General features: G+C 49.6%; 1 protein-coding gene across 6 annotated transcripts in view; it reads left to right on the top strand.

Moving 5' to 3' along the window:
* Positions 1–27,652, top strand: part of PHACTR4 (phosphatase and actin regulator 4) — a 58,960-nt gene that overhangs the window by 25,084 nt on the left and 6,224 nt on the right. For 3 of the 6 annotated variants that reach the window (XM_041404661.1, XM_041404656.1, XM_041404655.1), the window contains exons 1-9: positions 10,187–10,498; positions 18,162–18,338; positions 18,773–18,853; positions 20,928–21,092; positions 21,221–21,595; positions 24,459–25,035; positions 25,652–25,875; positions 26,305–26,455; positions 27,042–27,097. In XM_041404661.1, the coding sequence (XP_041260595.1) occupies positions 10,453–10,498; positions 18,162–18,338; positions 18,773–18,853; positions 20,928–21,092; positions 21,221–21,595; positions 24,459–25,035; positions 25,652–25,875; positions 26,305–26,455; positions 27,042–27,097 (1,852 nt within the window). In that variant the 5' untranslated portion in view covers positions 10,187–10,452. Of the gene's footprint in view, positions 1–10,186; positions 10,499–18,161; positions 18,339–18,772; positions 18,854–20,927; positions 21,093–21,220; positions 21,596–24,458; positions 25,036–25,651; positions 25,876–26,304; positions 26,456–27,041; positions 27,098–27,652 lie in introns of those variants that run through there. The other 3 variants (XM_041404657.1, XM_041404658.1, XM_041404659.1) reach the window with 1 other exon arrangement.

Below are 27,652 nucleotides of genomic sequence, written 5' to 3'. Positions count from 1 at the left end.
CGCTGTGGCCGCCAGAGGGCGCGCGGGACCGGCCCAAGGCGGGCCGAGCTGGGAGGAGCTGGGGGACCCTGGGGACGGGAGAGGGGGACCCTGGGGACGGGACAGAGGGACAGGGGGACCCTGGGGACGGGACAGGGGGACAGGGGGACCCTGGGGACGGGACAGGGGGACAGGGGGACCCGGGGGAGGGACAGGGGGACCCGGGGGCTGGGACAGGGGACCCTGGGGACAGGACAGGGGTAATGGCTTCCCGCTGCCAGGGGCAGGGCTGGGTGCAATGTTGGGAAGGAATTGTTCCCTGTGAGGGAAGGGAGGCTCTGGCACAGATTGTCCAGCGAAGCTGTGGCTGCCCCATCCCTGCAAGTGTCCAAGGCCAGACTGAACAGGGCTTGGAGCACCCTGGGATAGTGGACTGTGGCAGGGAGTGGAACGAGATGAGTTTGCAGGTCCCTTTCAACTCAAACCATTCTAGAATTTTGTGAATTGCATTTCTGTAGGAGATTTTCTCCGTCCCCTCCCTCCCCTTTTTGGGGGGGTAGAAGAGACAAACCATGATGGTCCAAGCAGTGGCTGTGGACATTGGCTTTCGTAGGCAGTGCAATGGGGTCTGATTGGGCTCATGTTAGGCTCAGTGCCAGCATAACAACACTGGCCTAATTGGTGTAGCACAGCTCCTGCTGCACTTGAACGGTGGAATTTAACAGTGTTCTGCACTCCCTGGAAAACTCCCCTATCAAACACACCCCCGTTCCTGTGCTCTGTGTACCCTTTGCTTTCTGTGCTTCCCCTTTCCTTCCCAGCCCCGCTGCACTGGGGGACTCGTTTCCAAGGTGAGGTGAGCAGCAAGTCATGACTTGGCAAGGAAAATTGTTCCTGGAGGCTCTGTGGTGATCCTGGCTGGCTGTAGCTCTGCTCTTAGAGAGCTCATCAACCCCCTCTCCCCAGGAAGGCAGAGTTAGGCAGGGATCTGGGGCTGAACCTTGGTCTTTGAGAGGACTGTAACCAGCCTTTGTCATGTTTTTTTGTTGAAATTCAACCAAAGTGATGAAAAAACCTGCCCTTCTCCCCTCCAGCTCTTTGGTCTTAACATTAACTCTTGGAAACTGAAGTGGTGATTAGGAAACTAAAGTGGGCTCTTTTCTGCAGGGAAGGCAGGAGTTTGTTCTGCCCAGACATTGTAGGTTGCAGGGGTTAAGTTACATTTTGCTTTGGGAGAGGAAAGGAAAATCTCTCCAAGCAATTAACTTAAGATGCTGACGCTAATGAAGGGGCTTTCAAGGCTGGGAGTCGTGGGGGGGTGATGGGAATCCCCTGCTGAATCAATGACATTACCCTGTAGGAGTGATTCTGCAATTATTAGGCTAAAATGATGTTAAACATGAAGTTAATCCTGTTATCGCTCAGATACTGAGCAAACCGAGTGCTCTGGATAGCTCTAATGGGATTATGTGTGTCAGTCTGGCACCCTTGCCCTGTTCAGGGCTTTTTCTTATGTTCCCTTTCAGGATAAAGTATTGATCAGGCTTCCTAGAGTTCGTGTTGGGAGGTGGTGTCTGGGGCAATGTGTTGCAGCAGTGCTGGGTTATTTTTTTTTAATGAGTTTGACAATGAACACCGTGTTGCCTCCTGAAGCCATTTACTCCTCCACAGCAAGGATCCCTTAAGCCCATCCCTAAAGAGATGTTTAGGAAAAGAACTGAAGAACGAGGACGAGTTTAACAGGAGACTTCCCTGTGTCACACCTCCCTGGCCCCAAGGACCTGCCATTGAGTGAGATGATGTCATTCTGTGATGGGGACTACTCTGGGCCATCATATTTGCAGAGAATAATTAGTTCTGGCTTGAAAATGGCATTTTGCATCCATGATAACCTGTGGTGATTGTTCTAAACACAAGTGGGGTGGGATGCTTAAAAGACATTATCTCTGGCTTGGCTGTAAGCAGTGGGATAAATTGCAAGGTAACCATCCAGGAAAACCCAGGAACCAGAATGATCCTGGAAGGAGGACAGAAGAGCCGTAGGGCATGCCCGGTCACAGGCTGCTTTCCTGCTGGGCACAGACCTGCAGGCAGGGTTTGAAGGGGCTGGAGCAGTGCTGGTGTTGGCACTGCCAGGGCAGTGCAGCAGTGGCAGCAGCAGCACAAAACAGTGGCCAGAGATGACCACGTACAGTGCAGAGGTGAAGCCCTACGCCCCAGTGAGAACTAGAATTTGGGTTTCAGAGTCAGGGAAAATGTTTTTCTCTGCTCATTTACCACTAAACCAGGCCTCTTGGTTTCAGCATCACCAGGGTATAGAAGTGATACTTATAACACCCACTAAATGAGCAGATGTTTTTGTGCCAAACCAGAAATCTCCATAAATACAGGAAAGTTCTGTTATTAAAGGATAAGTCAGCTTTTCATTTCCAAGCTTTGATTCTCTCTCTTTATTTTTTTTTTTTTGTGTTTTAAGGGCTGCTCTTGTTAAGGACTGCATTTTTTTTAAATTTTTTTGTGAGGTTTTATTTTTATTCTTTTCTGTTCCCTTGAGGAAGGTGAGAATTGTTTTGGAAGATCCAAGGAGCTCATTTACTGCAGAAACAGGCTTCAGGGCTGCTAATGACAAGGTGCCTGGGCTGTCTCAAAGAAGGCACCCAGAGGATGTGGGGGCTGGTATAGCCAAGGGGCCCCCTGGGATTTTGGACCAGTTTAAATGCCCAGAGGCCAGCCAGCTCTGCTGTTGATAAGATTTAGAGGCATTACACTAGCCTGTAATTCCAGGGACCTCAGGGGATAATTCTCACTGCAAAGGAGTCAGCACTTTCCACAAGCTTTTTGAGTGGAAATTCAGCAAAAGAAAAAATCCCTGATTTCAAACCCAAAGTGCACAGAGAAACAGTTTAACATTTGTGGTTATACACCATAATTTTTGTGTGCCACACTGCTGCTGGTGCTCTACAGACACAGGATGAAGGGCGTGAGGTGAAATGAGGAATCTGGGAATGTGTGAAGGGTTGTCCCTGCAAGAGAGGGGAGCAACTCAGGGAGAAATAGCTTCCTACAAGGTTAGGATTAGCTGTACCTTCAGAACTGTTGGTGTTATCTCATCTCTTGACGTTTCCTTTAATTCTATGAAACGACCTTGACGCTGTAAACAATTCCCATGGCATTGTCCCTGCTCATGTGAGTCAGTGTGATGCATAAACAGCCTGGCTTTGGGGGACCCAAGGTCTCTATGGCTCGGGACACAATCATCCTGTCTGGTTTTTGTGCCTTCTTGTGGATGGCTGCTGCCTGGGGCTGCCACCACCTTGTTTTCCCAAGTTCTCTTGGTACTGGCAGAAAATAGGAACATCTGGGATTGGGATTTCAGGATAAGGCTGAGGGGCAGGTGGAGTGCTCTCGTTTTGTTTTCAGCTCCTTTGGCCTTCCGTGATCATCTCCCCAAACGGGAGGAAGGGGATGTCACACAGCCCAGCCCCAGCGCTGCTTTATTCACATTACCAGCAGTGTTTTACTCATGTTTCCTCTGCAGCCTGGCTGCTGCTCAGAGGTACCTCGGTGGTTGAGCAGGGGTCAGTATTTGGAGTGTGGTTCCCTCCCTGTCTTGCTGATGGCTCTTGGCTGGGTGTGACCTGAGGTCTGGCTGTGCCACTGTTTAGGGTGGCCCGTGGCAGATCTGTGAAACACAATTTGGGCAGATGCACTTCCTAAGCGTTATCTTGTTCCTTAAATAGAGAATAAAGCTTGTATCAACATGAATCACAGAGTTGATAAACTGGAATGGTTCCTCTTGGAGTTGTCTTCTCGTATTGGGCAAATATTTATCCACGTTGTTTCCAAAGGCATATTTGTGCAATAGAAGGAGGTCAGACCTGTAATTACCTGTTAGGTTTACTCTGGCAGAAATAGCTTGTAAAAACACAGTACAATTGAAAGGAAGCTTTTAAACCTCCTCATTGTGTGTGAACCTAAAGCCGTGGTTTAAAATTTCAAATGTTGTGAGAGTTTTCAGTTGCAAGGGTACAAAAAGTATTTTCCTTGCTGAATTTAAGTTCCCCAAGTGAAACTGATTCACCCTTTCTTTTAATTCTTGAACTGTGGCAGGGAATTCGGGTTTCTCTTCCAACTGTGTCTGCGGGCGATGATCAGAAGCTGAGGTTGTGTGCCAGACTTGCCTTGCATTTTAATCAGGAGCTCCTCGCCTAGTCAATAATTAAAGCAGAGCAGGTGCAGAAAATTGGGTGTTCCCCAAAAACTAAACCAAGGCGCTTTTGTAAGCCTCCCTGAGCAGAGCCAGGCGAGTGAGGGGCGGTAGGCTGCCCTGGCACTGCCTGGCTTGTGCAGTAATTTGGAAAAAATGTAACTTCAGACTGGAGAGCTGGAGGTGTTGAAGGATAATTTGGATTATTGGTGCGGTGCGGCTGCTGCAAGCCCGTTGGCTTGGCAGAGCAAAGGTGTTTGCTGCAGTTTCAGCTCTGGCTATGAAGGGCAAATCCATTTACTGAGATTTTTGTGAAATGTTTGAAAGCGGAAACAACTTTTACAGAGGAATCTTGCCACCTTTCTTTCCAGTTACTGTGGGGGCAGAGAGGCTTGCAGCTGAAGTTTGACATCTTGAAGGATTAGAGGTAGGAAGAGACATTTGGGATCATGAGTCTGTGGACCTTGACCTATACGCTGAAGACTAATTTAGAGTTAAATATACTCCTACCTCTTAGGGTTAATTGCAATTTAATCTGAATTTAGAGGTTTCATATTTACTGATATTTTTGCTGTTAGCTTTTGTTGTTAGCTTGCAGTGTTGTGCAAAACAGAGTTTGTCCCACTGGTTTTATAAGTGGCATAGATGTAGTTGCTCTTCTGGAGGACTTGTTTATGTTGGGTAATGTCTGCACAGAGCTGTAAAGTCTTAAGAGTGAGGTTTGTCCTGTGAGGCTGTTTGTGATGGATGTGACTGTGCAGCAGCCACTCTCTTGGGGAGAGCACTGTGTGCTGGGCATTGCTTTGGAAGGAGGGAATATATTTTGATTTTCTTCATCCCCATGTTTTGAAGTGGGGGGCCTCAGGTGATGTCAGTTTATACATTTTTCTCTGAGTATCTTGAGTTTTTGCTGCAGGAGAGGGTTAAACAAGAGTTAAGCTAACTGGCATTCCTGTTTCTTCTCTAAACAATGCAATAATTAATGCAATTTTCTTCTCTGTGTTTTTCTTAATGCGTTCCTAATAATGTAGCTGGAAGTAGCAGATGGGTATCCTGCCTCTTGAAGCTTCCCTGTTGGGAACACACTGATGCTTTGCTAATGCCTGATGCTTTGCTGGAATGTATCCTATATGTGTGCTTCCTTTGGCTTCTGACCAGACTTTCTTTTAATGCTGCTTCAAGGTGCTCCAAAAAGTTGTTCATCAGCTTTGGAGTTTCCCTTGCCTCGAGATGGCAAAGCCATGAATCACCATGGTGATCAAATTAGGGTTAGTCAAGTTAGCCAAGATGTGACTGAATCTTTAATTTTGTCAAGACGACATTCCTCAGCATTCCCTCACTAGTAAACAAGAAAATACTTGGCCTGTGTTGTAATTGCAGGGAGTGGTGAGGAGAATTGATGGTGAGGCTTTTCCAGTGCTGGCTAAAACTTACTTCCAATGGAAGTTGTATTTCCCCCGGAAAACAAGGCTGGGGGGTATTTTTGCCTTAAGCTCCTCTGGGCTCAAAACCCAGTTTAGTTTATAATTTTTTGAGCCCATTCCTTCTTTTCTAGCCACCTGCTGTGACCACAGGGCTTTCCAGGAGCATGGCCTCACCTCCCCAAAGGTGGGGCTGGAAGTGCTGTCTGTCAGCTCCTTGGCACAGCAGTCTCTTCCTCCAGCTGTGCTCCGTCGTGGTCAACATCTGGGCTGCTGTGGGACGTGGCATGCTCACCTTCCCTGACCCCAGCACAGGGTGGTGGCACCAAGCCCCTGGCATGCTGGACCTGCTGCTCTTTGCTGTCTGAGGTGGAGCACCATGCTGACTAACTGGTGGGGAGATGGGGAGTGGAGTGCTCTGGGAAATAGGAGTTTCCCTCTTGGAAATGTCACAGGAAGCACGAAGGAAGTCATGTGCTGTAGGAGCAGCTCGCTCCCATTTGTCTCATCAGAACCATCAAAGTCTGCAGGAGGCAAACAATGCGATGCCAGCTGCCTTATAAATAACCCATTTTCCACTTCCACACCGGCTTTGCATCCCCTGTGAGGGAGAGGAAGAGCGTCACGCTGTGCTCGTTTGTTCAGTGGCTGCCTGCCTGCTGCCCCTGCTCTGCTGCCCTCAGTAAGGGCTGCGCTCGCCCAGGAGGGTTCATCTCTCTGGGGAGCAGAGCTCTTGTGTGTACCTGTAAGATTTTTTCATTTTCTTGTTCTTCCAAAGCTGAAAACAAAAACTGTGGTGAAACGAAGCTGATTAGAGGGCTGGAGCACCTCTCCTGAGAGGAAAGGCTGCGGGAGCCGGGGTTGTTCAGCCTGCAGGAGAGAAGCTCTGGGGTGACCTAATTGTGGCTTCTCAGTACCTGACAGGAGCCTGCAGGAAAGGTGGAGAGAGACCATTCACCAGGGTGACAGGACAAGGGGGGTGGCTTCAGACTGACAGAGAGTAGGGTTAGATGGGATCTTGGGGAGAAATCCTTCCCTGTGAGGGTGGTGAGGGAGTGGAATGGATTTCCAGAGGAGCTGTGGCTGCCTCTCCCTGGAAGTGTTCTGGGCCAGGTTGGACAGGGCTTGGAGTAACCTGGTCTAGTGGAAGGTGTCCCTGCTCATGGCAGGGGGTGAAATGAGATAGACTTTAAGGTCCCTTCCCACCCAAACCATTCCATGATTCAACGAAACACATCCAGAGTGGTGGTGCTGCCACTCTCCTCCCTGCCAGCCCTCCTGGTGAGGTGGTCCCTGCATGAGGATTTTGGAGGGTGCATCTCCCACAGTGAAGGAGCCTTAAGGCCCCATAGCTCCTGCTGACTCCCTCCCTGGTGATGAGCTCTGAAGGAAAACGCCCAGTATCACTGGTTTTAAATAGCTCCATTGGCAGGGATGGGATAATGCCGGACTCCTTTTTAATGTTCCTGTGGCTGAATCATGGAACACAAATGTCTGAGTCACCGTGGGTGAATGTAGCATTTCACGTCGGTGTGAACCGAAATGTGAGCAGCACTGCCTTTATTAGAGGAGCTAATATTGGGCTCATGGCTTTTCATTGAAATGAAACAATACAGAAGAGTTCCTTTTACAATGTATATAAACAGATTATTAACATGGAAATGCCAGGGTTTTAATGTGATGCTGGGCTGGATGGAGAGGAAATGAAACTTCAGGAGAAGGCCATGTACCCCATGTTTGAGTGTTTGCTGCCTGGTTTTTTTATTTCAGCCATCTGCCTCTCCTTAAATTACATAAAATTTTCATGTAACTGGTGTTTCTTTGTTACTGTATTTTAAAAGGAAATGCTGAAGGGACAATCAGCTGTTTCCCATTTTGCTCTCCTTTAGAAAGCTCTTTGCTATTCCAACTTTTTCATCCTAAAGAAGTCATCACCTGGCCCTGAGGAGTGAAACAGTTGCTCTGGTTTCTTCTGGTTGCTGCCTTTTATTACTCTTCCTTGCTTTGAAGGGTGGGTTTCCCTTTATCCTGGATGTCCAGCGGGATGAGGGCAGGTTGCTTTGTCCTATGTTTTTCCCCAGTGGTGAAACAGAGCCCTCTGAAAGCAGAGGGTTTCTTAGGAGCTGCTCTCATGCTTGACCTCAGGCTGCAGTTGAGGCAGGAACATTTTTTGGCATTCTGTTTTCTGGGACAGAATTTGCACCTTTCCTTCCACACGTGGAGCTGAAGGATGGACTGATGGGTTTTTCTGGCCATGAGTTCCCTTGAAAATCATGATGCTGGTGTTATTTTTGGATTTGTTCTGTGTTGTGCACGTTGTCAGCTGTTTTCTGGTGGGGTTTTACTTTCTCCCCCAAAAGAGGAGAGTGGCTGGTGGTCCTGAATGATGCTTAAGTCCAGAGCAAGCTGCAGTTTGAAACACGGGTTTGTATCTCTTTGCTCCTTGAGCACCACAGCCCTACTTTTCAGGAGGAAATATTAATGCTTCTGGTACAACCATTGCCAAATCTTGTTATTCTCTTCGTGATGGTCTTTGAGGCTTGATGAAGGATACAGAAATGTAAAGGACTTTATTTCACAGCTTGGTGGGTTCCTGTGTAGCATCAGAGCCTGAGTAACTGTTGTGCATCTCTTGGGCTGCAGCCACTGTGAATTTAAATCTGTTTATTTAAATACCTTTTACTGGAATTTAAGGTAATGTTTTACAAATGTAGAAATAAAGAGTCAGGGATATAATTGTGCTGCAGTGCTTTAACAATTTACCACGTGTTGTCTGTTCTGCAGCAGAGCTTTGTGCACTTTGAATTCACAGCAAATGCCTTATAAAAGGCAGTGACTTTAATTCTGCAGAAGCCAGGCAGGTCTAGAGGCAGCATTCTGTAGCATTCCCCAGTGTAGGGATGTTTTTTCCAGACCTCCTTCCAAGCTGGGCAGCTGATTTACAGGCTTGGGGAAATCTTCCTGCCTTTATCTCTGACCTTTATGGGTCTCTGCCAGATGGCAGTGAATATAAATGGCTTTAAAAATGGCTTTTCCTTTACTTCAAAGCAAAAAGTCTTCAATGAGGTGGAGCATTCCTGGGAATTGGGAGGTTCATTGCCCACAGTGAGATGCCCGTGGTGGGAGTGGAGAAGAGCAGCACTGCCAGGAATGTGCATGTGCCCTTGCACAAGGGAGGGCAGAGGGATTTGCTGTCTGCCTCCACAGCTGTGCTCAGCCCCTGTCTGTGGGATGAGGGTCACCTGCCTGGCACTGAGGACAAGCACAAGGCACCTGGAGAAGGGCCACAAGTGTTCTTCCTCCTGCTGCGTTTCTGCGGCTCTGCTTTGGGCAAGGAGAGGATGTGCAAGTTGCCCGATGGCACATTTGGTATGCCAGTGGGGAACCAGGAGCACCAGGGTCTTCGTGGTGTGTTTGTGGCTCAGGTGAGGTGTTACAGAATTTCAGAACTACCCCTTGCCATGTTTTGGGGTTGTTTTTGTAGCACTGCATCCCCCCCATCCTTGGGGCTGGGAACAGCAGTCCCGTGGCACTTGTGTACAGCATTTATTGTTCCCAGCTGCACCAGCCCAAACTGACAGTTTTGAATCTGGTTGTTTCACAGAACAGAAATTTCCTGATTGGGGTTGCTGCCTGGGCAGTATTCAGTCATACTGAAGTCCTCCTCTTGCTGGCCCAACAAGGACACAGAGCACTGCAGCAAATCCTGTTGGTTAAAACCCCTACACTGGGGAAAAACCAACCTAGATGTGTAACGTGGAGTCAGGTTCCTGATTTTAATCCCTTTTATGCTGCAGCAAATTCCTGTATATTTTTGAAAATTGCTTTTCCTTTTTTCCTGAACTAACATTAAGCTTCTGGATGCTTAAAGATTTTCCTGCTTCTCTGTTGTAGGGTGTCTAGGGAAAACGAGCTGTAGGTTCACAGAAGTCTTAGCCCAAATTATAATGATAAATTAAGGAATCCAAATGGACATATTTACACTTTGGAGATCTTTTATTGTGAAGCAGATGGCTGAGGGGGATGTTTGTTACCTTAACCATCAAGCTGTGACACATGAATGGAAACTAAACTTTTACTTTCCTTGTTAAATTTAAATTTTCCATTGTTAAATTTAAATTAGACGAGAAGACACGCTTCCTGGTAACTTTAGTGGAGAGGGGAATTGCATGAAATTGTATTTTTATATTTGGCTAGATGCATATCAGCTCAGGCTGTCTTTGAAATTCCCTTTGCTCGGGGTAATGCAGCTCCCACAGCGCTTAGAGAAGGGCTGCCTCATCCCTGAGCGCCTTAGTTTGTGTTCAGCTGGCACAGGTAGGCTGTAAATTCCTCCATCCCATTTTGGGAGGTGAAACCCCTCGGTGTGTTGCTGTGCGTGGATTCTCCAAGCCCGTCCCTGAGAAGAGCACTCTGCTTTCCTTCTCCTCACTCCCAGCTTTTCTCTCTTCTTGCTAAACTGGATGCGGGAAGGAGCGAGGGGTGTTGATAATTTGGATTGTGCAGCTCAGTGGCTGGATCCTGGCTGGCTGTCTCCTCCCCTTCCTGAGCTTCGCCCTAGCCAGCTCGGCTCTGGAATGACAGGCATTCCTGCGTGAAGGGAGCTGGCACGGACACTTATTTCTGAGAATGAAGTGCCCAGCCATGGGGCACAGGGCGAGCAGGACCCGTGCCGGCCCGTCGGACGCCGGGGCCGTGGCCTGAGAGCTGGCACTCGCCCGGCTCCAGCTCCTTCCTCATCCGGAGCGTGGGGTTACCGCCTTGAAGGGGTGCAGTGTGCTCAGCGAGGACTTTTCCTCTGCTCCCCTCCCACCTCTTCCCGGAGAGTGCTGTGAGCAGATTCTCATGGGGCAGCCGCACTTCTCGAGACCGGTCAGCCCAGGTGCTCTCGGTGAGTAATCGGGGCCGGGGAGCCCGGGGAGCCGCGGGCTGCAGCAGGGCAGCGCTGCAGGTGGGACCGAGCGCTTGGAATGTGCCACTTGTGTAACCTGCGCCCGGCTGGGGCGAGAAACCAGAGAAATAACTCCACTTCCTTCCTTTCTCTTACTGATTTCACGTGCAACCGCTGGGCAACATCTTCTCTGGTCTTCAGAGAGGCTCCCAGCTGCTGTTCTAAGGGACAGCCTCTGGATTCAGCATTCAGGGACACCACCTTTGCAGAGCACTTGGACTGTGGGAGCGTTCGACTGCATGGGGCAGGAGCCAGCCCCCTGTGAGAGTGAGCCGGGACCAAAGCCACCAAGAATTGCCTCCTTGTGATTGATGTCACCCATCTTTTGGGGCAGCTGTAGCAGTTTTGGGGGGAGAAGGGCTTGGCAATAATCTCCCTGCTTGTTTTCCCTCTCCATTGTGAAGTATCTCAGTAACAGGCTGGAGAAAACACAACTGTGTTAAGCTCCAGGAGCAGCCCCACTCCCCAAGCACTGTGGGGTCAGTGCTGCTCCCAGCACTGGGGCTGGAGAGGCACTGGCTGTGAGGAGATTTTCCACATCCCTTTCTCTCATTCCCACTTGCTGTTAGCTGGCTGGGCTCAGTTGTCCACTCTCGTCTTTAAAGTGGAATTTTCTAATTTTCAGGGAAGAAATGGACATTGGCAGACAAAGATCACCCTCAAGATGCAGACTATTATTTTAATTATTTTTAACTTCTATAACTTTGACCCTATCAAGCATTTCTAGGGCTCAGATGAAACCAGTGATTCTCTTCCCCACCAGCAGTTCACTCCAGCTAGTCTGGTTCAAGAGTTGCTAAAAATAAAGTGTTAGAGAGAGTGGAAGGGAAGTAAAACTTCAGTTGTCTTTGTACTATAGAGATTAACAACATCTTGTGCTTGGATTTAGTCACTGTTAGAAGCTGACCTGATCAGTCTTGGGCTCCTTCTCTCATCAAACGCCAAGAGCAGTGGTAATTTCCAGGGAAGTGGGCTTGGTGTAATGATATTGTGCTTTCTGGAGGCTGGGGCCAGCAGACCTGGTGTTTCCTCAACTGCTCATTTGCTCCCTGAAGTTTTTTTTCATGGCACAGCTCTCAGAGTTCCTGCTGATTAAATCTGGAACTTGAAGAGATGGTTCTTGCATGCACTGTCAGGATGCTGTTAAGGAGAGTCCTGTGAAGATTATGGTGATTAGAAACATACAAAACACAGGGAAGCTGAGGGCTGGGATTATTTGAGGCTGTTTTGTGACCACAGCCTTTCATTCCTTTAAGGTCAGGATTCACGTCTTCCCTGGACAATTCAGGAAAGCACACACCAAGTTTTTAAAGCTGTTTTAGGGAAGCTTAGAACCATTTACCCAAAGTGCTTTTTGGATACTTTGAACAGCATTTCACTCAAAGAGTGTTTGCTTTTTGAGATGTTGCTGTTTGCTTGCAAGCTTCTGGGATTCTTGAGGGCTCTGCTGGACGCAGCAGGGCGGGCAGGGAGGGAGCTGGTTGCTCTCCAGCCTGTGCATCCACAGCGTGGTGGAGCGTGCCGTGGGGCTGGCCGGGGCCGCAGGGGAGCCGCGGGCGCTGGCGTGTTCCAGGCACCTGAGGTGTGTGACGAGCAGCCACGTTCCCTGCAGAGCTCCCCCCTGCACCCTGTGGGCCTGCTCCGTGGCAGAACCTCAGGGATGTGTGTTCCTCAGGGAAGGGAAGAAAGGTGATTCACAGGAGTTGCTGCCGTGGCACTGAAGTACCTCATTAGCCCAGAGACAGAAATGGCCAGCAAGATCCTCGTGGACAGAAACTCCTGGAATTTGTGGGGATCCTGTAGTAGCTCCTACAAGAAGAGATGGATCAGGTTCTGGGTGAACTCTGGTTTGTGGATGGAAGGAATCTGGCCCGAGCTCACTATTTAGACACTGCAGCTCTGTTTACACATCAAAATATGGATGTTTCCTCATGAGGATGTCTCTTAATGAAGGTAGAATTTACCAAGTCTTACATCTCAGAATAGGACTGGGGCAAAGAGCCCATGGCAGTGCAGGGAGGGTGATACCTGGCTTCTCCTAGACTGCTTCACCAGCCTTTGGATGTCTGCAGAAATGTTTGGGGGAGAAAAGCAGCTTGTTCTCAACCTTTTCCTAGCAGCTCCATTCCGCAATTCTGTCTGGGGCTCACTGACCCTACATCCTTAAAGGATTGGGCCATTTTCCTCATGAACACTAAAAATCAGTTTTTCTCCCAGGTATATTCAGGATAGTACAAACTGTCATCATCTGAAATGCAATCCTTTGATTTCTTCACAGCCTTCAGCCTTGCTTTGTTGTGATCCTCAGACTTGGATCTGAAGTGATTTTTAGCTTAAAAGCAAAATTTTGCCATAGCCAGGGTTACTTCTGAAGGATGTGTGGCCTGAGATAAAATAGTATAAAAACTCACCAGGATGAATTCTGGAATGCCCTGCACTAGATCCAGGTTGGGTTTAGTTCTTTAACACTGCATCAGAGGTGTCTCTATTCCATGTAACTGCTGCAGGTATCTTCCACATTGAAAATGATCCTTAATGGAAGGAATATTTTTTAGTTATTCCTGTTGGTCCCTGAAGTTCCTGCTGTGCCTGTTTCCAGGCTGGCAGTGCTTGGCTCTACAAAACAGTATTTTGGGGCTTGACCCCTGCAGATGGGGATTAACTGTCCTTGCTCACAGGTGGGGTTCCTAAGGGCCAGCTGGGGTGTCCTGTGTGTGTGGCCAAGGTGTGACTGTGTGTGGGGGTTTTGACTGACCCCCACGGATGCTGGCTGTGCCAGTTGGACCCACTGAGGGCAGTGGTGGGTGTAAAAGCTTCACCCTATTTAATGGGAATGGCAGCCCCAAGCCTGGCAGGAGATTTTGGAGCAGGTGACACATCACCACAGCCACTTGCTGAGGGTGGGAGAGAGCAACTGTGGGTCTCCAGCTCCTTCCACTGAAATGGTTTCTCTGCTTTGGAAAAAAAGAAAAAGACTGGGGTCACTCAACACCACAAGATGCAGTGGAAAAGGAGTTTTTTTCTGCATGAGATTTAACTGCAAGATTTGAGCAAAAGCATGTCTGCAGGGGAGGGTTGGAAGGACCAGGTGGCCAGGCAAAGCAATAGGGAATTGCATCCCAAGTTGCTTGGCACTGCTGGAGCTTCCTGCCTTCTTGTGTGTTCAGGCTGTGCCAGTTTTGTGACGTTTCCCTAGATTATTTCAGTCTAAACATTTTGGGTTAACATAAATCTGCTGTTTTAAACGGCTCAAATTCACCTGCTTGTTTGGATAGAATGAGATCAGAACAGCTGAAGTGTTTGGGAGAGCAGATCTGGGATGGCAGGAGGCTCTGGCTGGGAAGCAGCTGGGGCATCGTGCTGTCCTGGGCCAGCTGGATTCTGGGCTCCAAGTGCTCCAGGCCATCTCTGGGGGCATCGTGCAACGTGCTGAAGTTGCAGCACATTTTTGATTCCTGATTTTTCCTCCAGGGCTCTGCTGGAACATTAAGCACACATCCAGCTGCCGGGGTGGGCTCTGTGGGGCTCTCCCAGCTCCAGGGTCACTTTTCCAAAAGAGGGACCACGACTTCCAGAAGGGTTGAACAAGGTCCTGCTTTGGCGTGGGGTCGCTTTAGGGACCTGCCAGCTGGGAATCTCTTCACCTTCTCATGAGGGCTCTGCTGGCTTCACCCAGGGCTGTGTGACCTCATTTAACCTTTTCCATGTGTTTAAAGTGGGTTTTCCAGCCTGGCACCATGTGAGGGTGAGGCTGGTCTCTTGCACAGCCTTGCTGCTGGGTCAGGTCATCAGAATCCTGATGCTTCCCACCCTTCCCTCGAAGTCTGGGTCCTCTTTTTTTGCCCTATTTTGTTCCCCTAGCATGGTGCTGTGGTTCCTTCCCGGTTTTCCAGTGCATGACTCGGATAAGGAAGGGTTTCCCCCTTGCATTGCAAAGCAGCTTAAGGACCCTCCTGTACCTTGTAGAGCAGAGCAGGAGGAGGCACAGCCTCAGCAAGGTGGATTCTCTGCCTTCACAGGGAAGAGATGTCCTCTCTACCGTTTCATGGAGATTTGAGCTGGAAATGGGCTGTGAATGGAAGGGAAGGTCCATTTTGGAGGGAGTGTGAGTGCTATCTAATGTGAACAATCACTAAACAATAAGGTTATTTAAATGCAGATCTGTAAATCTCACCTCCAGCTGCTGATCCACCTGCTCATTAGTCCTCAGTGTCATAATTGCTTCACAACAGACTGCTTTAAATGTCTGTTTCCCCGTGGTAATTGGGGATGGGAAAAGGAAGAGTGCTGTGGAAGGGTAGGACAGGCTCTCCTGTCATCTGCACAGCAGGACAGAAGGAATCCCAGTGAGGATCAGGGAAGGAATTGCTTCCCTGGCTTCAGTGCGAGCAGTGGGCTGGAATGGTCTCAGAGTGTTTAGTAACATGTCAAGTTTTATTCTACACAGAGCAAAAGGGTGGTGGAAATGATTTGGACAGTTTTTGTGTCCTGGTGTGCATGTGTCCCCCTCTTGCCTGGCTGCTTTTGGGCACGGAACTGATGATAAACCAAGAAAACCGAGTGTTTCCATGTTGGGCAGCACCTGACTGCCAGCAGGAGCCTGTGAGCAGCTGTAACACGGCCGAGGGAGCAGTGGGGCAGAGAAGCAGGACCAGGTGGTTTGCTCTTGATGGGAAGGTCTTGTGAAACCTCCTGCGTTCACCTGCGTGGTTGCAGCTCTGGCAGTGAAACTCCACCCTGGGAAGGTATTTGCTTTGACAGCTGGGCCTGGGCTGCAGGAGCTGCTGGAAGAGGTTCTGGCAGGAGCAGTCACATGTGGCTTCTCCCCACCCTCTCTGCTCTTAGCTGCTCCTCCTTTGGAGGCACCGTGTGTCTCCTGCAGTTTCGGCTGGTCCTTTCATGTCCTGTGCTCCTCCCTGGCTGTTCCGAGGGGACTGTGGCAGGGGAATGCTTGTCATTCTCCTTCTAACTGGAAATGGAGACATTCCAGGGTGCCGAGGGCTCTTCATTAATCCCTGGAGCTGATGGTTGCGTTTTCTTTTAATAACTTACTGCGCTTAGCGCTGCACTCTGACATCTTGGGAGGTAGGCAGCACATTAGTGACATTCCTCAGAGCAGCTCAGGGAAGAGCAGATATAAGGCTAGCTTGGTACTGCTGCCTTCAGCACTGTTCTCCTTGGAAAGGTGAGGGAAATGCCTTTGGTGACACTTGGGCTTCAGATTCCATCTGCAGCCGGTGCTTGGCAAGCACTCGTGCCTGCCTGGAGAAGTTTGGGAATGCTCTGTTGAGCACAGTGAATACTGCTCGTTAAAATTGCATGTGCAACTCCAGGGCTATTGCTCTGGTCTCTGAAGAAAGTGCTTCTAAACATGCAGACAATTCCTCTTGGGTTTCTGGGTGCTCAAAATGCCTTTCTGCCCTTCCCTGCCTGCCCCCCCACTTCCATCCACCCTCCCTCCATCCCTGCAGAAAATCACAGATCAGTGCTGCCATCATGTATGTTATTTTCCGCCCAATTTCTCTCCTGTTATGAAGTCAGGGTTGTTGGTTTTTTTTTTTGGTTTTTTGTTTTTTTTTGTTTTTTTTTCCCTTAATTTAAAAGCATCTCAGATGCTGAATTGATCTTGCTTTTTCAAACAAATGTTGGCTGGCATCAGCTTTTGACTGGTTCAGAGTGAGGGACTTTCTGTTATGGGGCTGATTTAAACAAAAGTGCAACCAACAGGTAAACAGTGGCTCAAACATTCCAGTTTCCCTCTGTGTTTGGGATCTTCCATTCCGTTTGTGCTGACTGGAAAAGTGGGGTCTGGCACCGTGGTGGCCTGAGGCTACGCAGGAGCCCGTGGCTGTGGCTGCCTTTCTCACTTTCTGGGGTCTGAACTCTCCTGCTGGGAAGCACTACAGGGTTGCAGGTAGAGCTGCATCAAACAATGAATTTTTTTGGTGGGTTTTTTTCCCCCTCTGTCCTGAACAGGAATCTGCTTTTCACATCAGGGCCTGTATCTGCAGTGGAGGTTTGTGGGATGCAGATGATACATTATTACCTCTTTATCCTGTGTGTGAAGAGGCTTTCTCCTAAATTTTTCCCCGATCTCTTAGTCTCAGGAGATGGGATTCTTGGCTGAGCTTTCCTGTTACCCTGTTCTGCAGGCACATTACACTTTCAGGCTTGTCTGAAGTTGACTGAAAGGTCTGTTTGCTCCCAAGCTCCACAACGTGTGACTTGGAGGCTCCAAGAGAAGACACCTGGGTGCAGTTTGTGTCAGGGCTCTCCAGCCTGCTGGGCATGGTGGGGCTGCAGCACGTCTCTCTTCTCCACAGGATTTTTTCCATGGAGCTCTGCAGTGCTCCTGTCTCTAGTGCTGAAGCTGAGGGATTCTGGCTCTGGAAATCCTGCCATGGAGTGGGCACCAGATGGCTTCACTTAGCTTGTGCACACTGATTTGTTTTTTTGCTGGCAGTGCTAGATTCTGCTCATTGTAAGCACTTCTCTGTGTTCCATCAAACACCCCAAAACGGCAACATCAGGCAAGGCAGGATAAATAGTCCCCAAATTAGTATTTTGTGCTCTGTTCTGCTTCAAAAGTGGGTCTTTTTGAGTTGGGGTTGGGTTTTTTGGGTTTGGTTTTTTCACGTGTCCCTTCCCGCCTCCGTGTCCCTCTTGTGCTGCTCTCCAGAGACTCCTGTGCAGTAGGTGGAGCACAGGCCTGTATTGTGTCGCTTTCCTGTGCAGTTGTTGCTCTTGGCCAGCTTTGCTGCCCTTATTTATAGAAGGAAAATCAGAGAGGGGAAAATCCAGCACATCCAGCTGCTGGAATGGGTCTGGTGATTTCGGGGTGCGGACAGTTGTGGATGTCAGCGCGGTGGGCTGGAGCGTGTCTGTGGTCATGAACTTGTGTCCAGCACCAGTTGCTTCCAAATGAAGATGAGAAAATGTAAGGAAGTGGTTTGTGTTCTGTGACACTGCAAAATTCAATTAATATGTGGCTGAGGGAACTGGGAGGACTCAGCCTGGAGAAAAGGAGGCTCAGGGGGGACATTCTCACTCTCTCCAGCTCCCTGACAGGCAGGTGCAGACTGGTGGGGGTGAGGCTCTGCCCCTGGAGAACAGAACAGAAGGAAACAGCATCAAGTTGTGCCAGGGAAGGTTCAGGTTGAATCAGGAGGAATTTATTCGTTTAAAGAGTTATCAGTCCCTGGCACAGTCTGTCCAGGGCAGCGGTGGAGTCCCCATCCCTGAAGATGTCCAGGGAACAAATGGACATGGCACTCAGTGCTCTGCGCTGGTGACAAGGTGGACATTGCTCACAGATTGGATTCAACAGTCTTGGAGTCTTTTCCAATCTTAATGATTCTGGGGTTCTGTAATCTTTGTCTCATCAGGAAGGCCCTTACCAGTTTCCCTTTGCCCTGTTTATGTTGAGAAGCCCACTTGTGTCTCCCCAGGCTGATGTGAGGGCTCCGTGGAGCCACAGACACTCTTGTTCCCTTTCCTGCCTGAACGTGTGCCACCATTCCCAGTGTGGTGTGGGTTGGTGGGAGATGGCAGCTGTTACCTGCAGCACAGAAGTAATTCTTTATTCTTTTCCTTTTCTGTGCAGCTGAAGAGGTGGATCACACCCCAAGTGATGCCAGCATGGGGGTAGATGTTTTGGAATCAGGTGACACCACGCCTCCTACAAAGAGGAAAAGCAAGTTCTCAAGCTTTGGCAAGATTTTCAAACCCTGGAAGTGGAGGAAAAAGAAAAGCAGTGACAAATTCAAGGAGACTTCAGAAGGTAAAGTAACAGGGCCCGGGTGGGTGTCTCTGCCTCCATCCATCTGAGAAGGGCTTGCTGTCACAAGCCTGAGTGCTGACATGTGTAAGAACCAAAATGGGACTTTGGTGATGGGCTGGCACCTGCAATCTCTCCAGAAACACCTTGCCATGGAGCTGTAGTTTCAGACAGATTAATTCCTTTCTTTCAAGGAAGCTCCCCAAGCAGCTGTGGGGAGGGAGGGTTTGCTCCACAATCAGCAGTGCAGTGTGAAATGCAGGTCTGAGCATGCAGTTTCTTCTCTCTCCTCTTAATCCATGCAAAACCAGTGAAATTTGAAGCTCTTTTATTTCCTCTAGAGAACCTCTTTGAAAGAAAAAAAAAAAAAACAACAAACCTTCTTGAACTTCAAGCTTGCCCTGTTTTCTGAGTGCTTTTTTTCAATTTAATATCAGTTTTAGAACGAAAGATTTCTATGCGAAAGCCAAGAGAGGAGCTGGTAAAAAGAGGGGTTCTGTTGGAAGAGCCTGAGCAGGGTGAGTCTGCAAATCTTCTGTCTGTGTCTGTGTGGCTGCTCTTCCTCTGGCCAAACCTCACCCTTGGGAGACAAATTTAAGGGCTTTCTGCTGAAGTGGTTCCTGTGTGCCTCACCCTTTTCAATGCTCTCTCTGGTCTGATTTCCCACCTGGGAGGAAGGCAGCCTGCTCAGGGAGGAGGATGGTGCTGAGGAAGTGCAGTGTCTGTCTGGCACCTTCCTGCAGGGAGGGAGGGCTGTGCTGTGCTCACTTCCCATCCCGTCCTGCTCTGTGTTCTGCTCCAGATACCTTGTGCTGTCCTGCCAGCCTCTGCTGTCACACTGTCACTCACCATCTCCTGCTGTTCCAGATGGGAGAGGTACTGCCCCCGGGGCTCAGGCTGGGGAAGAGTCAGAAATGGGGGAATTCTGAGCTGCTTGGGTAGGGGCATATCTTCCAAGAGGTGCTTCATGGTAGGGTGTCATCGTCACCACTAGGCTTATTGAAGTTTGCGCTGCTGTCTAGGAAGTCTTATCCCCTTTTCTTTCATCTTTGATGTCTCCAAGTTGGGATCATGCTGCCAAAATAAGTTATCAGATCACCATCCACTCACCTGCCTGGGATTTGTGTGATGTGGAAAAGTGGTGAGGAAAGCTGGATCATACTGTTCCTCTCTCCCTTGCTAAAAACTTTGGATAACCAGAGGCAGCTGCTGCCATAAAAATCTCTGTCTCATCATTGAGTTTCAGCCCTGGCTGGGGAGGAAACTCCCTCTTGTTGCTGTTTGTGCCTGCTGCATTTCAGGGAAGGGCAGTGAGTGAGCGAGGCAGTGCCATCTGCCAGCTCCTCACAGGAACCAAGGCTGCTTCTTGTGCAAGAGAAATCCTGGGAAGCTTCTGAATAACACCAGGTTAGGGAAGGGGAGGTAGTACTTCGGAGGGAGAGGAAAGGTGAGGCGGGCAGTAGAATAAATTTTCAAAACTCAGAACAACAGAGTGTGCTGGGGTCTATCACCTGGAGAGCATGGATGCCACACACTCCAATTCCTTCAGAGATGGCAGACTGAATTGAAAAAGATTTTTAATTAAATGGGTGATGTATTTATTTAAGTTTTCTTGAGTTGAAAATCAGTCCAAATGGGCAATTTCCCCTTAGAGGTGGATGCTGAGTCTTTTTCTGAGAGTAATACTGTCAAAAATTTGTCCTGTCAGGGCAGTTACCGAGAATGGTGGAGTATTTCCTCATGGGGATTAGAAATTTCAGGGCCCTCAAAAGCATGGGTTGGACTGGATGGGTTTTTTTCCAAAAAGAGGTCTTGCTTTTAACACTGGGAATTTGTAAAAGCAGAAATAGTCAAAGTGAGCTACATAAAATTCTAGAGCTGTGTTATTACATCTGATTAAAACAAAGGTAAAGTGAAGAAATCTGCCTTGCTGATGTTTTGGGCTGAGCAGTGAATTTTAGTGCCAAATTTAGGGTAGAAACAAGGAAAACAGAAGTGCTTCCACTAATCTGAAGAGTTCATGAAAGTCCATTATTGCACATGCAGTAGATGACTCGGCTCGTGTGGGAATCTGCATTGCAGCAGGGAATTGGTGACTGCTCTGTGGTGGAGGGTGGATGCAAAAGCTGCTGGAGATTTATGACTTCAGTTACAACTTCCTTGTGCTGCAGCACAGCACTGGGCACACCAATCTGTAACACAAGAGCAGCAGGGAATTGGTGACTGCTCTGTGGTGGAGGGTGGATGCAAAAGCTGCTGGAGATTTATGACTTCAGTTACAACTTCCTTGTGCTGCAGCACAGCACTGGGTACACCAATCTGTAACGCAAGGGCAGGGCAGGGAGAAGAAAAACCCTTGGTAGCATACAGTGCTGTGTGATTTACTCATTGGCAGTGAAATCAAGGGCTCTCAGCTGCAGCTGGTTGGGTTGCTGTGCTGTCCTGTGCAGAAGGTGGCTGAAGACCAGCTGGTTCAGAAGCCAGAAGGAAGGTGCTGTGGCTCCATGGTGGTTGAGTCAGCTCAGCCACCTCTCCTCTCCCCTGCCTCCTGAGTGTTTTCTTTTGCTTCTCTGTCCTCCCATCCCCTTGCAGATGGTGAAGAGCCAGAAAAGCTGAACCCGCCTGCGCTGAAGAATGGCCACACTGTCCCCATTGGGGGCCCTGGGCTCTGTAACCTGCCCAGCCAGGAGGAAGAGGCCACAAAGCTATCCAGCCTTAGGAAGGCTGCTCCAGTGGAGGAGCCTAAGAAGAGGCAGGGTAAGAAACCAGATGTGTGCAAAATCAGGGCTTCACATTCTCCTGTAACCACTTTTGAATTCTCATCTGATCCTTCCCACCCTCAGCAGGCCCTCTGGTGCCTTAAACTGAGCTGCCTTTCTTTGCAGGCTCCTCCAGCAGCCACCCTGGGCCTGAACTGGAACCACCTCAGGAGCCACATGTTCCCAGACAACCTCTGCTTCCTCCAAAAAGACCTCCCTCCACTTCCCAGGAGGCAAACGAAGTACAGGCAAAGGATCCAATACCTGCCAGCAGCACTGCAAGAACTGCCCCCTTCAGCACAGCCCCCACAGCAGCAAAGACAGTCAATTCCACAGCTGCCCCTTCCCCAGCCCCCAGGACTCTGCTCCCTGCTCCTGCCAGTGCCAACACTACTGCTCCCACCAGTACAACCAGCACAGCTCCTGCCAAACAGCCTCCCGTCCCTCCTCCCAAACCCAGAACAGAAAATTTCGTCAACAGAAATAGCAACTCACTAATAGGTAAGTGACCCCATAAACTGGTTTTTGTACCCTGTGATGTTCTGGAGCCACTGCTCCAAGACTCTCTTCCCCTTAAAAGAGAAGATTTTTAGTTGCATCAGAATGTCTGACCATCTTTCCTGAAAACAATCCAGTTTGGATGTAAATCTGCCGGTGTTCAGCCAGGACACACACTGGGAACAGTGTGTAATTACTGGAGTCTTCTGCCATGAGTATCCAGTCTGTTCCCAACAGCTACCTGCAGGAAGGAATCCCTGCCTGCCTGTTCTCTGGCAACTCTTAAGAGACAGTGTCTGAATGTTGATGCTTCACTGGGGGCTGGGATTGGGGAATGGTGGATGAGGTTTTGTGGTTAGTGACAATTTCTTCTTTCAGCTGCTTTTGGGGAAAAAAACCAGCCCCGAACCAAGAAATAAACCCAAAGAATGCACATCACACCAAATAATGTCTGGCACAGCTGTCACTGCCAGGCCCTGTGGTTTCCACTTAGGGCAGAGAGCAGGAGCTGGTAGGGATAATTCAGACTTCCCTGGTTATACTCAGGCACCTCCTTTAAGGTCTCTGGCTGGGCTGTTGACATATGAGTCTTGTCCCATGGGTAAATCAGCTTGGCTGTAGTTTGAACTGAATCTTCCCATTTAGAGAATTAAATGTTTTTATCTCTGTAATTTTTCTAAGCAGAAGATTTGGTGAGAGTTTCTTAAAGCTCATTTAATCTCTGTTGGAGTTCTGGGGATCTTAAAGATGCAATTTTGAGAATTGGTATGACTTCCATTCAGTGATGGCCTGTTGGCATTTCAAGCAGTTCTTTCACAGACACCTCCTAATCTTTGGACAGGGTTAGCAGAGGTTAGCACAGATCAGGAGGGAGGCTCCTGGGAAGATCAATCTGACAGTTTGCACTGTTATCACAGAAACTGGAGGTGTTACCCAGGTGTGGTTTGAGAAGCAGTGCTGGATGTGCAAGTTGCCAAATAGCCTGGGCCACTGCTTTCAGTGTGGACAGATTGCTCTGCTCTGCTTGGGGCTCACCTTGCTCTGGCAGGTTTTGCAAGTGACCTTGGTATGGTATTAACAACCCCCATGTGCCAGACCAGCTTGATTAGCCTGACCATGCTTGAGCACTCCATGAAATACCTTCTTGTTTTCTTTAAGCTGCTTGCACACACTGCAGGTGGCATTTGAAATACCCCAGCTCTAATTGGAGGAGGTACTTGTGGGACAAAAAATGTGGCTGGAAACAGCAGCGTATCCAACGTGTTTAGAGCCATCCTGCCTCTTCCCAACAGCATGGGCTGGGCTGGGAGCAGCTCTGGGGTTTCAGGGGAGGAGAGAACCAGCAGTTCTCTTTTGTCCCCTGGGTATGAATTCAGATGCAGAGGAGGCTCCACAGCTCTCTAGTCTGGCACAAAGGAACTGGATCTGTGGTGTTGCTTTGAGCCTTGTGTTGTCGCTGTTGTTGAACAGCAGGAGTGGAATTGGCTTTGTGAGCTCTCCACGGTCTTTGGTGCCTGCTCTGACTGCAGGGGGGTCCTTCTGTGCCACTGTTACAGCTTGGGAGGGAGTTTCTGTGCAGGTCACCCCTTTGTCTGTCCCCACGATGCTCATTCCCTGAGCAGTTCTGGTGTCTCAAGCAGCAGCTTCCTTCTGCCAGCTCCTCACTCCCTTTCAGATTTTGCTCTTACCCAGAGGTGCCTCAAGCCTGGTCCTGCCAGCCTTGAAGCACTACTCAGGAGACACAGGAGTCCCTTGGGCAGGAGCTGAGGACACTGTGTTTCGCACAATCTGGTCCTTAATCTACAAGGGGAAAGTCTAAAAATGCTAAACATCTCACAAATGTGCCCACCTCTCTCCAGTTATGTGGCCTTATCTGGGGAAACTCTCCCACTTGCAGCACCCTCTCGTGGTGTCTGCACTGCAGATTCCCCAGCTCTGTTCTGGGGGCATCCATGTGTCACTGTCACCCGCCCCAGGGAAATAAGGTGGCAAGTCTCAGCCGCTGTAGGCAAAGCCTCTGCAAGCCCCAGAAGCCATGGACACATGGATGTTAAAAGCTGCAAACTCCTAAAGCAGCAGCAGTCTTTACTGCTGCAATTTCCCTAGGAACAGAGAGAGGTTTGAGGATCCTGTGACTGCCCACTGCAGGCATTTTTCATATCTCTATTTCTTCCTCTCTTCTCCATTCAAACAGCAGATATTTAAGACTAAAGGCTTTGGGTATTTTTCGAAGTTTTTCTAGTTACTTTGTAGCAGCAGATGAGTTTATGTGGGGCTTAAGGAACAGAGCTCAGAGGGAGTAAAGCAGAACCTCATCCTGACGTGGCAGATGGGTGTTCTTGGGCTGGGTCTGATGGATGAACACAAGGGGGGAAGCACGCTGCTGCCTGCAGCTGTGCTGATTTTTGCCTCTGAGAAAGACTTTAAGACTTTCTGAGTCTTCCCAAGACGTTCTTTAATGTGTAGGGGAACCGCTAACACAACTGGAGTCTGGGGTGTCCTGGATGTCTTGGATTCCTTCTGTGCTGTAAATATAGCCATAAAGTGCCCAAATAACTGCATTTGTGAGCAGGCTCCTGTGCTGTCTTTCAAGGGCTGGTGCCATTTCTCTCTCTCTGAAGCAGCAGGATGCACAAATCTCTCTCAGCCTGCTTGTTTTTGGCTGCCCTCCCAAGTCTTACCTTTGCTGCTAGAGGGACAAACTAGGGCCTTGTAACCTGGCTATTTCTGGTATGATACTCCAGTAAAAAGTAGCAGAGAATGCTTAGTCCAAGGCTCTGAGTGCATTGCTGTGCTTTTTCCACTGGTGAAGGTTATCTGGAAAATACCCTGTTAACATTGTGGCTTTTGTGGTTCTTGTTTTCAGCTGAACTTTCCCAAGTAATGACCAGTGGTACAGCCTTGTCCAAGCCTTCCCCTCCTCTCCCTCCAAAGAGAGGCCTCCTGCCTAACAACACGTCAGAGGCTGTCACCTCTAAGCCCCCAAATGACAGGACAGTGACAGCAAGTCGCCCCGCACCGATTCCACTGCACGGGACCTCAGCTTACCCACCACCTTCGCCCTCGCCGCCACTGCCCACCCACGTCCCCCCTGAACCTCCACGCGTGGCCCTGCCCACCTCCACCCCTGTCCCAGACCCACCGTGCTCCCTGGACCTGCCCAAGGAGACTCCTCCTCTTCCTGAAGACTTCAGGTCCATGGAAGTGTTGAAGAGGACAGCAGAACAAGGGTTTGGTGAACCCCACGTGCTGCCTCGTCTGCCCCAAATCCCACTGCACATTCGTATCCAGCAGGCTCTGGCCAGCCCTCTGCCTGTCACCCCACCTCCCGAGGGGTCCCACAGGGCTCACTCATTGCTCTTTGAGAACGATGGTTTTGGAGAAGACAATGGCACCCTGGGCAGGACGAGGTCCCTGCCTGTCACCATTGAGATGCTCAAAGTGTGAGTACCTCCTTGTATGTGTGCCTGCTCTCCCAGCTCCTGCAGCACTGTGATGGTGGGGACAGCTTTGGGCAGGGCTTAGGTCTCTGCTGAAACCATTTTCCCTGTTGGCCAAATCTGTGTTTCAGGCTCTTAAGAGCCAGAGCATCTTCCCCATTAAATTACCCCTGGCTTTGGGATTTTATTGCTCACAAAGGCAAATGGGTTCCAGACTACAAACACAGGCTGATGCCAGGAATCCAGGCTGGGATTGTCTGTAACTGCACCAATACCAAACAAGGTCCCAGATTCCATCCATCTGTGGCCTTCCTTAGCCTTCCATTTGGCTGGGTAAGTGAGAAAAGAACTGTCTTGTGTTATAGCAGAGCTGAATCCCCAAGTCACAGAAGTAGTGGGGTCAGAGGGTGGTTTGGTTCTGCAGAACCTGCCTCTGTCATTTCCTTGGCCAGAGCCCCCTGTGCTTTGAAGAGAGGGGACGGTGCAGGATCCTGCAGTGGCTCTTGCACCTCTGGATTTCTGGGCTTCCCTGGGGGGAGCTAAGGGTGTATTTATTCCAGGGGTATTCTGCAGGCCCTGTGCCAAGTGTTCAGAGGTGTAATAGTGTGCTTCTCGTTAGTCCAGACGATGAGGAAGAGGAAGATGATGACCAGGAAGAGGAACAGAATTCAGGTCCTTGTGTGTATATTGGAGATGTGCCATCTGTCACAGTCATCCCCAAACTGGTACCCCAGGTCCTCCCGGAGGAGCAGGAAGGAGACGAAGGGATGAGTGACTCTGACTCGGAGGGGCCCATCCTGTATAAAGATGATGAGGATGAGGAAGAAGATGAAAGCCATAACAGTAAGACTTTGACATTGCAGGTGTCATTTTTATTGCTCTGCTGAACTTGTGCCTGGCTGCACTGAGAACTGCATCAAAGCACTGGTTCCCACAGCGCCTCAAAGCAGCTGGTCCTTGGTTGCATGATGTAGCACATGTCCTCTGCCTTGCTTTTTCCAAGGCTCTGCAGCCAAACCTGTGCAGTCACCTGCTGAGTGCACCCTTTCAGTTGCAAATGGCTCCTGTGACAGCCTGTGCTGTCCCAGCCCCTGAGGTGGGACAGCATTAGGTGAGCATGTGGTGTCACACAAAAAGTGCTGAGCTTGGGAAGAGCAAGGAGAGAGGACGGCTCTGCCTCAGGGAGAGCACAACTCCCGGGGCACAGGGCTGGGATTGCTGTGGCAGGCTCGGTAGCCTTGAGCTGCGTCCTGTCGCTCTCCCTGTCCACAGGCACGCTGGCCAACAAAGTGAAGAGGAAAGATACGCTCGCTATGAAGCTGGGGAACACAACCGCGCCGCAGGAGGAGAAGATCATCTTCCCTCGGAAGAGCAAGGAGGAGTGGAACGAAATCCGTCACCAGATCGGGACAACGCTGATCAGGTACAGATAACGATGATGATCAGTGTGTGCAGAGTGCGGGTGGACAAAGCTGGTGCCTTGTCCAAGCAGCTTGTGCTGGAGCAGGGTGGGTGGTTGGGCACGGCAGCTGGAGCAGGGCTGGGAGATTGTGTTGCTGTTCCTCATTTATTAGAAAAGTTGGGAGTTCCTCGGGGAGTTGAATAATATCCCCCTGACAGGCCCCTGTTTCCAGAGGTCAAGTGGACTGAAAGGGGAAAATCTCAAGGATTACAGACACGTAAAACACAGGTGTTGATAAAAAGGTGTGGATGGATGCAGGGTGGGTGCTGGTGGCGGATGAAGCTGGGACTGGTGGCAATCCAGGCTCTGCTGTCTGAGCTCCTTGCAAGGTTCTGGGCTGGAGAGCCCATAGCCCTTCCCAAAGCTGCACCAGTGGCCGAGCAGCTGTTTGACAAGAGCATACTGTAAAACAGGGCAGCAGTGGTGCTCAGTGGTGAGTGAGGAGTGTAGAGGAGGCTAGTGCACTGAAACCAGGCAGTTTTATCCTTCATCTGCTACTGATGAGTGACCAGATACAATGTTCTGTACTTGTTGCACTTCTCTTCAGGCGCCTGAGTCAGAGACCAACTGCAGAAGAACTGGAACAGAGGAACATTCTTCAGCGTGAGTAGCATTTGTCTGGTGGTCCTGAGAAATACCATAAATTTGCCTTTAGCATCTTAATGTATCAGGTGGGGATGGTTTTAAATTGAAAGAGATTTAGATTAGATGTTAGGAACAAATTCTTCCCTGTGAGGGTGGTGAGGCCCTTGGCACAAGTTGCCCAAGCAGCTGTGGCTGTCCCATCTCTGGAAGTGTCCAATGCCAGACTGGACAGGGCTTGGAGCAGCCTGGGAGAGTGCCCCTGCCATGGCAGGGGGTGGGACTGGGTGATCATTGAGGTCCCTTCCAACCAAACCCATTCTGGGATCATATGATTATGGACAGCATAGCTGTCCCATGCCTGCCACCTCAGAGAAGAGTGTGTGGGCTGGTTCAGGCTCTGCTGTTACACAGCAAGGACTGTGAACGGTGTTTTTGTTTGGGCTGGACTTCTGTGTTCCAGACATTACAGCATTGCCTTGCATGATCTCTAAAGCAGCAGTGCATCACAAAGTCAGGACTGTTTCTCTTGGCCATATCTTGTTCTGCAAAAGTTTTAAATAAACATCTCGAGGA

The sequence above is a fragment of the Onychostruthus taczanowskii genome, unplaced genomic scaffold (genome assembly GCF_017590055.1).
Source record: "Onychostruthus taczanowskii isolate IOZ18803 unplaced genomic scaffold, ASM1759005v1 scaffold218, whole genome shotgun sequence".
Taxonomy (NCBI): Eukaryota; Metazoa; Chordata; class Aves; order Passeriformes; family Passeridae; genus Onychostruthus; species Onychostruthus taczanowskii.
The sequence above is the reverse complement of the archived record's forward strand: the minus strand, read 5'-3'. Positions and strand labels throughout refer to the sequence as shown.